We start from the raw sequence: 11,994 nt of genomic DNA, 5'->3' as shown, positions 1-11,994 counted from the left end.
TTTGTCTTCTTCATAAACGAACGGAAACTAATTGTTTAATTTTACTTCAATAAAACTCGTGGTGGAGGATATAACAAGTTCGGCCCGGCCGAACTTAACGCCGTTCTTACTTGGTTTTATTTGTTTCTTCTTTCTCATTCTTCTTTGTGTTTTCATAGTTAAGTTACACCAAAATCTGAGAAGTGTTTTTTGTATTATTTTGTGTTTCCTTTTCATATTTGTTGCGGTTTTATGGTATTCCTTATGTTGGGGTAGGTGCTTGGAGGATGAGCGCAATGGAGTAGTTATGTTTCATCATTAAATTTGTTGTCTTTTTAGTTAGACCTGGCAAAACCTGGCCAAGTGTAGTGTTTGTCAATGATCATAATACGAGGGGTACTAAAAAACCTTCTGGCCTAGGCAAATCGCAGTGTCGCCAGGTGGCATTTGATACTTTTTTTGGAAAGTTTGACACTTTTTAACCTAGGCGTACTCAGGTCAGTTTGACATATGACCATGTGTTGGGTTGTTAACAGTGGCTTGATTGAGACACCTCCAAAGCATGGTTTTTGAACGATTTTACAACATCTTCTGGCGAAGAAAATGGTTGACCACGCCTTTTTTCTTGATTTGCTGGAATCGAATGAAGTCACTGGATCCCCAGTCGGGGCTGTACGGCGTATGACTCATCAATTCCACGTTTTGTCCGGTCAAACAAGCGCTAATTTGAATCGTGCAGAACGATTCGTTTTTCGAATATCTCAGGGGACTTCAGGCAAACAAATTGTAGTGTTATGCTCAGAATTAACCGTCCTACATTTCTGGAGCCGTAGAGTCGCCACACGGTCAGTTTTGTCGAAGAAACAGGCGAACATTTGCTTCGAAGGTCTTCTTCCATGAACAACTTTCGTTGGATTTCTGTTTTGTATGTTTGGAGCAAACGATGGTATTTTTGGATTCGTAATTGCAATGCTTGAACAAAACCAATGAATTGTTGGAACAAAAATAGATTTTGTTGTTCGAACAAAAACGAAAAATATTTTTTCTCTACGTGTAGGAAACGAAAACATTTGCATTAGTACAAAGAGAGGGAGAGAGAGGTGTGTACAATTACATAGGTAGTCTTAAACGTTTAGCTACAAACAATTCGAGATGTTGATGAATTGCTTTTATTTATTTATTTTTATAGGCTTTAATACTTAAAATATGTTTACTTTGATATACATACATAAATGTTTGATTATAGTGATATAGGAGATAAAAGTTTTGTTGGATAAAAGGTGTCATGAAAACGATTTACAATATAAATATTAGTCATAACTATTGTTAGCGATCTTCAACATAATTGCCGTTTTCTCCATCAACATCTTCATCGTTTTCATTTTGTTACTCTTCATCAGTAGTATTATTCACTGTGACAGCTTGCTCCTCTTCGATTTCTTCAGCTTCCTCCTGCACCGCCAATGAAAGTCCTTCCAGGCGTTTCGAATTGGCAACTTCCTCAGGTGTACAACAAATGATGACACCCATACTTGTATAACTGAAGGTGTAGTCAGTATTTTGTAACCACTCTATTGTGTGACAAATGTTTGTGCAGAAAATCAAATCCTTTACATTATAGAACTACATATAAAGAGAGAGAGAGAGAGAGAGAGAGCATGCGATTTTTATTTGTATCCAATCATAAATCCACCATCAAAACTCACATTATAAAACGGCGTGTTTATACCAATTATGACGACAGCATTTTGATTATCAGCTTTAGGTTTGAGATATTGCCAAATATAAAGTGGAATTGTCCTTCCCTTTTTGTCGATTACCTCAGTCATAGTACGATTCGTGTGAGAACTACATTCATAAATTGGTACCGCAACGGAACCGGAAACTCCACTGAGGACTTCATAGTTGATATGTGTCGCATTAAGGTGTTGACTAAAAGCCTCCTCATAGAGGATCCAATTGCCCAAGCGCAATCCCTGCCACCAGGAAACTTCCAATAATCTACTAAATTCAAAGTCGAAGTTTTTACGGTATTGAGTGTTTTGCAACAATGAATTACGTTCATATTTAGCAAAATCTACCCATTTTTTAATTTGATCATTATTATATTCGTATTCTATGGAGCTACAAAATAGACATGAACAAGTTTTAGTGTAATAATATTTTATAATGCATGTTTACTTACTTATAGAATGGAAAGTGATTTATAACGTTCCCAATTTCTGATACACTAGATTTGCCCGGCAATGTTGGGTACTAAAATACGATAATTAACAAAAACATTTTTTCTATTAAATATGTTAGGGTTTCAATGAAACCTAAGTCTAAATTTGAAAATTTATTTATGGTATAGGATTGGATTCTCTCATAATTTATCTCTGAATGCTGGCGGTGAAAGGATGATTAATACCAAGTAACGTTTGTGGTAAATTTTAACTCTGCAATGTCCAGGATTTATATTTTTTCTTGGTTAATTTCAAGTGTTTGTTCTTTAATAGCCGTTAACGGTAGTGACCTAAAATTTGCCAGTCCAGTGTAAACGATCACTCTATACCCTTTTACGCTGTATTTTCGGTGTCTGTAGACATTTTGAAGAAAGCATGTTTGATCCACTAAAAGAAAAATCGGCGTTTATATCTCAGCAATTCCCGAAACAACATGATTGTACAATCCTGATGAACAAAAATAAATATTCTTTCGGAAAAAATTACCAGAAAATCACTTCGCGAAAAGCTAAAAATTAGTTTCTGGTGTTTGTTACGGAGTAACATAGTCTTAAAATCGGTAAAAAACAAGTAAAAAAGTATCAGTCGGCTTTGCCGACAGAGATATACCCTCAGCCAATGTAAAGCGAAACTTTCACCTCCGGACAGATCGAATGTATTTAAGGTTTCTTCAGAATTTTGTGGCCCTTTTTGGACATTTGAACTTGCCGACAAAAATGTGGATTAGGAATTAACTGCACTAATACACAAATGTTGAACTTTTTTAGGGCAGGTACCTTTAGGGGGGACCGATATTGGCCATTTTAGAAGCTAAACTAAATTTTGATAAAATATTAGGAGATCCAAAGTTTGGACCAAATTGGTTGCCCCATTCAAGTGATATCGTCCTAGCATTTTAGTGACATTTTTTAAATATTGGGGAGATGTACCGAAAGTTGTGGACTGGTATTGCCCATGAAACTAAGTTTGGATATAATATGAGGAAGACCAAATGTTGCACCAAATCGGTTGAACAGTTCGATAGTTATCGTGCTCTCCGACCGCAATATATGGTGACATAGAGGTTTTTTTTCACCTTTCGGGCTGTTTTCTCAAGAAATATGGACTTGCCCCTTAAAAAACTTTTACCGTCATAATGGAGGTAGCGAATGCAAATCGCTTCAACAAAAATCAAAGCCCGGCTGCCCCGGCTGAGGTTTGAACCTGGGTCCTCTCCAACAAACAGACAATGTTGTCGAGATCTCAGCGTTCTAAGCCACTGCCAATGTATCATATCAACAAACTAGTCGACATGATGCCAATGTATCATATCAACAAAACTAGTCGACATGATATCCAAAACTTCAAAAACTGAAGGCATTACAATTCATGAAGGAAACCCCCCTTCGATTGTATATGTGTATGTATTGAGAAAATGATTCCTAGACAAGACACTAGGGTGACTTGATAAAGAAAAAGACTTCCATAAATACTTCATAATTACAAAATTGTAAAAATGTTTGTATAAATAGAAGTTATCAAAATCAGCCTTTGTCTTCTAGCCATTAGCATTCAAATACGCCTGATGAGCCTGGCTTAAACCACCAGGCGAAACGATCGTAGCGTAATGGTTGAGTGTGTGGTATTTCGCTAGAATTCATTTTTCAATACAAAACTCCTTAGGCCATATTAGCTCGATTAATCCAATTAATTAATTAAAAATCAAAGTGATTCGGGAGCAGGTCTTAAAGTGAACTTATCCGACATTTTGTGTGAGAGGTACCTGATCTAAATCTGGTAGATATATTAGGATGTGCAAAGTATAGATTACATCGGTCACTCCCTTCAAGAGTTATCGTGCGCAAAATTTTTCCGAACATTTTTTAAGTTTTGTGGGGGAGGTACCAGAAGGAGTGGACCGATATAGCCCATCTTCGAATTTAAACTATGTTTTGATAAAATATTATGAAGGGAAAATTTTGGAGCGAATCGACAGATCCGTTCTAGAGTTATCTTGCGATGTGCAAAGTATGGACCAAATCGGTTACTCCCTTCAAGAGTTATCATGCCCACAAATTTTCCGTTTGGAACTTTTGTGGGGGAGGTACCGGAAGGAGTGGACCGATATAGCTCATCTTCGAACTTAAACTAAGTTTGGACAAAATATTATGAAAGCCAAAATTTGAACCGAATCGGTTAATCCGTTCGAGAGTTATAGTGCGCTCCAGCCAGCCAGACAGGTAGACAGACAGACAGACGGACGGACATTGCTCAATCGACTCCAAATTGTCTGAAACACATTTCGTCCAAACATACTTGGGGTCTAAAACCATTATTTCGACGAGGCACATTTTGCTCGTATGAAAGTGTATATACCCTTTCTAGCCTAAAGGCTGAGGGTATAAAGAGAATAAGCAACAAAGTTTCAACGGCTTATCCATGTTTTCAGCAAACAATTGTTTTTGAGATCAGGGTTACCAGTGTAATGCATTAAAAATCACGATATAGATTAGGCGTAAAAAACGGTTTGAAATGGTTTGGTCGAACAAAATTTATTAAGCTACTGTAACCAATTATTACATTTTTGTCTTTGTCATAAACATTTTTATGTTAGGAGATTTCAAATGAAAACTTATATTTTTCTGAAGTTTCTGTACAGTAAATAATATTTACTAAATATACATCATTAACAAGTTTTGTAAGATTTTTTTTTTTCAAATTTTTTGTTTGTATAGTCTTTTTGGGAGAAACTGCCAATGAAATCTGAATTAATTCTTCATATCACATCATTCCACTATTAAATGCGAATTCCGTAATATTGAGGTCTCGAGGCTTTACACTCATTCTGTAGCCAAAATAAATACGAGTTCAGTATTGTGGGAATGGTAGTGCATGAAAAATATCTATTGGACAAAATGTATGAAGGGTTCTTCGTGGACTATATTTTGTAAGCCAACTAGAAATTTGTTTCGCTGCCTTCACTAAAATGTTATTACTTGTTGCTAAACAAGAGGAGAAAAAAAATTAAGAAAAATTATTTGTTTGCGTTAAAAACTGCTAAAATCTGCTATATGTATGTGGGTATGCTACTTGCATTTTTTCCCTATCATCAGCAAAGTATAATTGTACACTCAGCCTTTAAGGCCTGCTTCGCCGGGTTGCCTTGCTTTCCTGCTGCTTCATATCTAACATAACATAAAATAAAACTCTCGAACGGATCAACCGATTTCGTCAAAGTTTTGGATCTCGTAATATTATGTCCAAATTAAATTTAAGTCATATCTGTACTTCCGCTATAAAAGTTCAAACATTTTCTCTAAAATGGTAGTAATCGATTCGATCTGAACTCGCAATATTTCTTCCAGAAATATATCGAACCTAATATGGATTATATCGGTCCACTCCTTCCATTAAAATTATGTCCAAACGCACAACACGTTCCAAGAGAATATGTGTGACCAACATTTTCATGTAAGTCCCTCACAAAATTCAACATAAGTGCAGTTTAAAGACTGTTCGAGGATCCTTTGGATTTTTTTTACATTTGTAGTCTTGATTACTGCGATATCCAAATTTTAGTGGGCAAGTCCATGCTTCCTGACAAAGCTCTAAATACTGAGCTGACCAACTAAAATGGCTTGTAGGCCACAACATTCTAAAAACTCCCTGAATACATAATTTTGGGGAGTTCGATCTGTTTATAGTCGCAAATTCACACAGGCAGAGGGCACATATCCTGTCAGCAAAGGCAATGCAGAAATCAAAATTCACCATTTTTTTAGTTCGTTTGCAAACGTTTACAAGTTATTATAAATATACACGCTTTCGAGCACAAGTGGTCACTAGACAAGGGTCAAAGTTCACATTTTATTGGGGTTTTTTTAGGTTTTCGCGATTTTGCGTGGGAACGACAAGTTCTATCGAAATGGGAGCAAAGAAAATGTTGTAGAGGATTTTCACTGCTACAACATTTTCCTAAGTCGCCTTTCGATAGGACTTGCCGCTTCCCAGCAAAATCCTGAAAATCTGAAATGAACCTAAAAATGTGAACTTTGACCGCGATTTATTTAAAAATCCCTCCGGCAATTTTTTGTTGTTTTTGGATTTTTATCATCTATGAACATTGCTGTTTCAGAATCAAAAAAAAAAAAAAAAAAAAAAACAAAAAACAAAAATCCCAGGTGTAACCTTTTTTATCTAACCTTAGTTAAGGACACCGTACATGATATTATTTTATAAGGAGGCGATAGAGTCAGGGCATTGTCCCATTTTAAACTTCTATATCTCAAAAATGGTAAAACTTAGGAAAAAGTAGTAAAGGCCAATCTTGTAGAGAATTTTTACATCTACAACATTGTTTACAACTATTACGGTAGAACTTGCAATTTCCAAGCAATACCGTGAAAACCTAAAACATCTCTAAAATGTGAACAAAACCTTAAAAAAGCTTTACGTAAAGCTACACACCATTTTCAATTTTCATGATTTTTGGTGAAGTGTAGGGTATAAAAATAACAAAATCCACGTATTATCTAAATTACATATAGCCCATGAAGTTGTATAAAACCTTGTTTACCAGAATTCTTTTTCAGCAGCTCCTAACATCCAAATACTTATTCCTAACAATTAAGGGTAACGCTTGCAACTTTTTATACCCTCCACCATAGTATGGAGGGTATATTAAGTTTGTCATTCCGTTTGTAACACATCGAACTAATCACTTGCGACCCTATAAAGTATATATATTCTTGATCAGGATAAAATTCTAAGACGATCTAGCCATGTCCGTCTGTCTGTCTGTCTGTCCGTCTGTCCGTCTGTTGTAATCACTCTAGCGTCCGCAATAATTGAGATAGAGTGCTGAAATTTTGCACCCGAGGGTCTTTTTTCCATAGGCAGGTCAAGTTCGAAGATGGCCTATATCGGTCCACTATTTGGTATAGCCCCCATATAACGGTACCTCCGGATTTGAGGTATTTTGACGTTCTTCGCCACATTTGCAGACCGAATTAACTATAATTTAGCACTTGGGGTTCCTAGTGATGAACAAACTTATATGCCAAAGGATATGGACATAGGCCCATGTTTTGGTATAGTCCCCATATAACGGTACCTCCCGATTTTCGGTATTTTGAGAATTTTAGCCACAATTTTTAACCGAACTATCTGCAATTTGACATTTGAAGTTCTCAGTGGTCATGAAAGATCTCCACCAAACATCGTCAACATAGGTCCATGTTTTGGTATAGCCCCCATATATCGGAACCTCCCGATTTTCGGTATTTTGGAAATTTTAGCTACAATTTTTAACCGAAATAGCTGTAATTTGACATTTGAAGTTCTCAGTGGTCATAAAACATCTCCAACGAAACATCGTCAACATAGGTCCATGTTTTGGTATAGCCCCGATATAACGGTATCTCCCGATTTTCGGTATTTTGAGAATTTTAGCTGCAATTTTTAACTGAACTAGCTGTAATGATCGGTATTTTGAGAATTTTAGCTACAATTTTGTCTATTCAAAAATAATCGTCAATATAAGTCCATGTTTTGGTATATCCCCCCATATAACTGTACCTCCCGATTTTCGGGAATTTTGCAGTGGTCACGAAATTTCTTCACTAAAATTCGTCAATATGGGTCCATTTTTGAGGGTCTACATTGTTTTGATGAAACTACCCTCAATTTGACTCTTGAAGTTCCCAGCAGCTAAAAAAATTAAAGATAGGTTGACTCTTTGTTATAGCCCCGTTGGTGGTACCTTTCACCTAGTTGAACACATTTTGTTAGATTAGATAACACTGTGCAACAAAATGGAGGTGAAAGTCTGGGGCACGCAAAATTCCTCTTGGGGAAGAAAGGCCTTGGTGAGTATATTATGAACCACGAAGGACAGATCCGCCGTGAGTCGAACTTCCGCGTTATGGCGTGATAAAATTTTTGATAGAGGTCATCAGGAATTAGCGTTTTATCTTTGTTCACTGTTGCTTAAGTGCTCTACAAAAACAACAAACAAAGATATAACGCTAATTCATGGTGGCTTACAGGGTCTCTTGCAAAAACTTAATCACGCGATAACGCGGAAGTTCGACTCACGGCGCATCTGTCCTTCGGGGTTTTTAATATACACTCACCAAGGGCTTTCATCTCCAAAACTATTTATCTCTGCCCCAACATTTGTGTTCACAGTGTAATTTAAGCAATAGTGGGAGGCAGTAGGAGTCTATCCATTGTCGAAAAGTTGTTCCACCCAAAATTGTGAAAGGACCTTAATTATTCGATTTTAATTAAGACTATTTTATGGTGGAGGGTATAAAAAGTTCGGCCCGGCCGAACTTAACGACTTTTTACTTGTTTAAATATGTACTTACCAATTTTGTTGCCACTCTTGTTGCCGCCATATAGAACATAGACACAATAGTACGTGTGTTTATATTGACACATAGTTCCGCTAAGTATTGATATTCTGCATTTTGTAATGGTCGTGCCAAAAGATATGAAACGAAAGGGTGGGGACACCAGGAGAAATTCACAGATGATTCATATAAATTCCACTTGAGCGTTTTGCAGGTAAGAAGGAAATTATTTTCATATTCGTTGTTATTAGCTTCATGTCTGCTGTTATATCTGCTGTTATAATAATCGTAAGATGGTACATAATTTGGATTTGCGAACCCTCTATCCGTACATTTGAAAGTCCAAGATGTTTTGTCAGTTACAAAACTGGGGCTAAAACAATATTTTTTTACATATGTATAAATAGTTTTGATATTAATATTATTTTTCTTTACATAGGTGTTAGAAACGTTTTTTTTTTCTTTATTTTTAAACTATAAAATAACTCACCTGGAGAACTGTGTTTCACAAACGGCATGTATTTCTTCATACGTTTCAAGGGATATTTGAAGAAGATCACCGGGAACATCAGCATAATGATTACCAATTTTTTCACTTATGGTTGGTCGCTCAGCAAGATTAGACGAAAGTCGTATATTACATGTACTTTCAACATGTGCTATAACATAGCAAATTATTAACGCACTTAATTTCATCTTCCACAGATTCCAACTAGAACTTGACAAAGCGAAAATAAGACTGAATGATATTGTTTAATTTCCATCCCTTTTAAAGTATACAAAAAGTAAAAAAGTATACATTTTGTTATTGTTAATTGAATACAAACAATAAACATTTTGTGCTTATCTTTAATATGTGTGTGCATGTGTTCGAAAGGAGTCTGTAGCAAGACATCTGTTCATGTTTATTCCAGAGTTTGCATATGGTATGTTCCACTAAACAAATTGAAGAAAAAACAAGCAAGAAGGGCCGAACTTTTTATACTCTCCACCATAAAATAGTCTTAATTAATATGGAATAATTAGTTTATTTTCATAATTTTAGGTGGAAAAAAATGTTCGACACGGATACCCCAAATGCGTAAATTATCTAATTTAATCTATAGAATGTGTTCAGCTAGGTGAAAGATACCACCTACGGGGCTATATCAAAGTGTGGACCTAACTTTACAATTTTTGGTGGAAAAGTTTTATAGCTACAGGGATCTCAAAAGTCAAATTACGAGTAGTTCCGTCAAACAATGTAGCTAATACCCTCAAAGTAGCGAAAATCGGGGGCTACCGTTATATGGGACCTATGTTGACGTTTTTTGCTGAAGAAGTTTCGTGACCACTGAAAACTTCAAATGTCAATTTACAGCTAATTCGATTTTTAGTGAAGATATTTAGAGACCACATAGAAACTCAAATGTCAAATTACAGTTAGTTCGGTTAAAAATTATAGCTGAAAATAACGAAAATCGAGAGATACCGTTATATGGGAGTTATACCAAAACATGTACCTATGTCGACGATTTTCAATGAAGAAGTTTCGTGACCACTGAGAATCTCAAATGTCAAATTACAGTTAGTTCAGTTGAAAAGTGTATCTAAAATCCTCAAAATATCGAAAATCGGAAGGTTTCGTTTTATGGGGGCTATACCAAAACATGGACCTATGTTGACTATTTTTTGTGGAAAAGTTTCGTGACCGCTGAGAACCTAAAATGTCAAATTATAGCTTGTTTAGTTGAAAGGTGTATCTAAAATCCTCGAAATATCGAAAATCGGAAGGTTTCGTTTTATGGGGGCTATACCAAAAGATGGACCTATGTTGACGATTTTTTGTGGAAAAGTTTCGTGAACACTGAGAACCTCAAATGTCAAATTACAGCTAGTTCAGTGGAAAAGTGTATCTAAAATCTCAAAATATCGAAAATCGGAAGGTTTCGTTTTATGGGGGCTATACCAAAACATGGACATATGCCCATAATTTTTAGAATATAAGTTTCTTGATCACTAGGAACCCTAAATGTCAAATTATAGCTAATTCGGTTTGAAAATGTTACTAAAAACTGCAAAATACCTGAAATCAGGCGGTACCGTTATATTGGGGCTATACGAAAATGTGGACCGATATAGTCCATCATCGAACTTGGCCTGCCTGCAAACAAAAGACTCATCTACCCATAATATCAGCATCCCATCTCCATTATTAGGGATGCTAGAGTGATTACCACATACGGACGGACGGACGTACAGGCATAGATCGACTCCGAGTGTTACCCTGATCAAAAATATACATATGTAGTTTATAGGGTCGCAAATGATTATTTCAATGCGTTACAAACGGAAAAACAAACATAATGTACTCTCCATACTATGGTGGAGGGTATAAAAAATCAGAAGTAATTATGTTAAACTCTATTTCAGAGTTTTTTATTTTATTTTACTTTTACTTTACTTTATTTTTATTTTCATTTTTATTTTGTTTTATTTTATTTTATTATACCCTACACCACTATGTGGGGAGGGTATTATAAGTTGGTTTTGGCCAAAAAGTTTGTAACGCATCGAAATAATGGTCGTAGACCCATACTTATATATACCAAAATGAATGTCTCGACGAGCTGAGTCGATCTGGCTATGTGTGTCCGTCCGTCAGTCCGTCCGTCCGTCCGTCTGTCCGTCTGTCCATCTAAACCTTGTAATCACGCTACAGGTCGCAATTTTGATCGGATCGTCACGAAATTTTGGATATTGATGGGGGTCCCGGAGGGGAAGAAGCCTATTGATTTTGGTGATGGTCGGATAATATTTAGGGGTCGGAAAGGGCAAAAAACTTAGGTGGATAAAAAGACAACGTTTTTTTCCAAAGCGAATATCTCAGCTTCTATATGGGGTATACCAAAAGCAAAACCTGACAATGAAAGTAGAAAATATAACCTTTCTAATGTGCTCGTAGGTGATCAAACAACGAAGATATCACAATACTAGCAAATAAAACCCAGATTTTCATTTTTGCGATTTTAATTATATTGACGAATATTACAGCTTTGGTTGGAAACTTTCCAAAAACAAAGCCTGACTATGAAAGTAGAAGATCCCGTCTTTACAATGATGTAAACTAAGTCGGCGTAGGTAACCAAATAACGGAGATATAGCAATAGTCGGCAATACATCCCATTTATCCATTTTTTTTTGAAATCAAGCTACAGGTCCCAATTTTGATCGAATCGTCACGAAATTTTGAGGGTTAATGGGGGTCTCACAGAGGTAGACGCCTATTGATTTTGGCGATGGTCGGATAATATTTAGGGGTCGGAATGGGCAAAAAACTTATTTGGAGAAAACTCAACATTTTATTTTAAAGCCAATATCTCTGTTTCTTTAAGAGGTATATCAATAGCAAAACCTGGCAAGGAAAGCAGAAAATATCACCTTTACAATGATGTAAAGTAGGTTGTCGTAGCTGC

At 36.1% G+C, this 11,994-nt stretch overlaps 1 protein-coding gene across 2 annotated transcripts in view; it reads right to left on the bottom strand.

Moving 5' to 3' along the window:
- Positions 1-1,132: 1,132 nt before the first annotated feature.
- Positions 1,133-11,994, bottom strand: part of LOC141394960 (uncharacterized) — a 79,032-nt gene continuing 68,170 nt past the window's right edge. Inside the window, exons 3-7 of one of the 2 annotated variants that reach the window (XM_073970172.1) lie at positions 9,030-9,305; positions 8,555-8,912; positions 2,165-2,235; positions 1,686-2,103; positions 1,133-1,602 (exon numbers count right to left, since the gene is read on the bottom strand). In XM_073970172.1, coding sequence (XP_073826273.1) covers positions 1,366-1,602; positions 1,686-2,103; positions 2,165-2,235; positions 8,555-8,912; positions 9,030-9,235 — 1,290 coding nt within the window. In that variant the 5' untranslated portion in view covers positions 9,236-9,305 and the 3' untranslated portion in view covers positions 1,133-1,365. The remainder of the gene's footprint in view (positions 1,603-1,685; positions 2,104-2,164; positions 2,236-8,554; positions 8,913-9,029; positions 9,306-11,994) is intronic. The other variant, XM_073970173.1, reaches the window with a different exon arrangement.

Source organism: Musca autumnalis, unplaced genomic scaffold, assembly GCF_047663935.1.
Source record: "Musca autumnalis isolate F117 unplaced genomic scaffold, ASM4766393v1 scaffold_2, whole genome shotgun sequence".
Classification (NCBI taxonomy): Eukaryota; Metazoa; Arthropoda; class Insecta; order Diptera; family Muscidae; genus Musca; species Musca autumnalis.
Note: the sequence above shows the minus strand (reverse complement) of the source record. Positions and strands in the feature narration are given on the sequence as shown.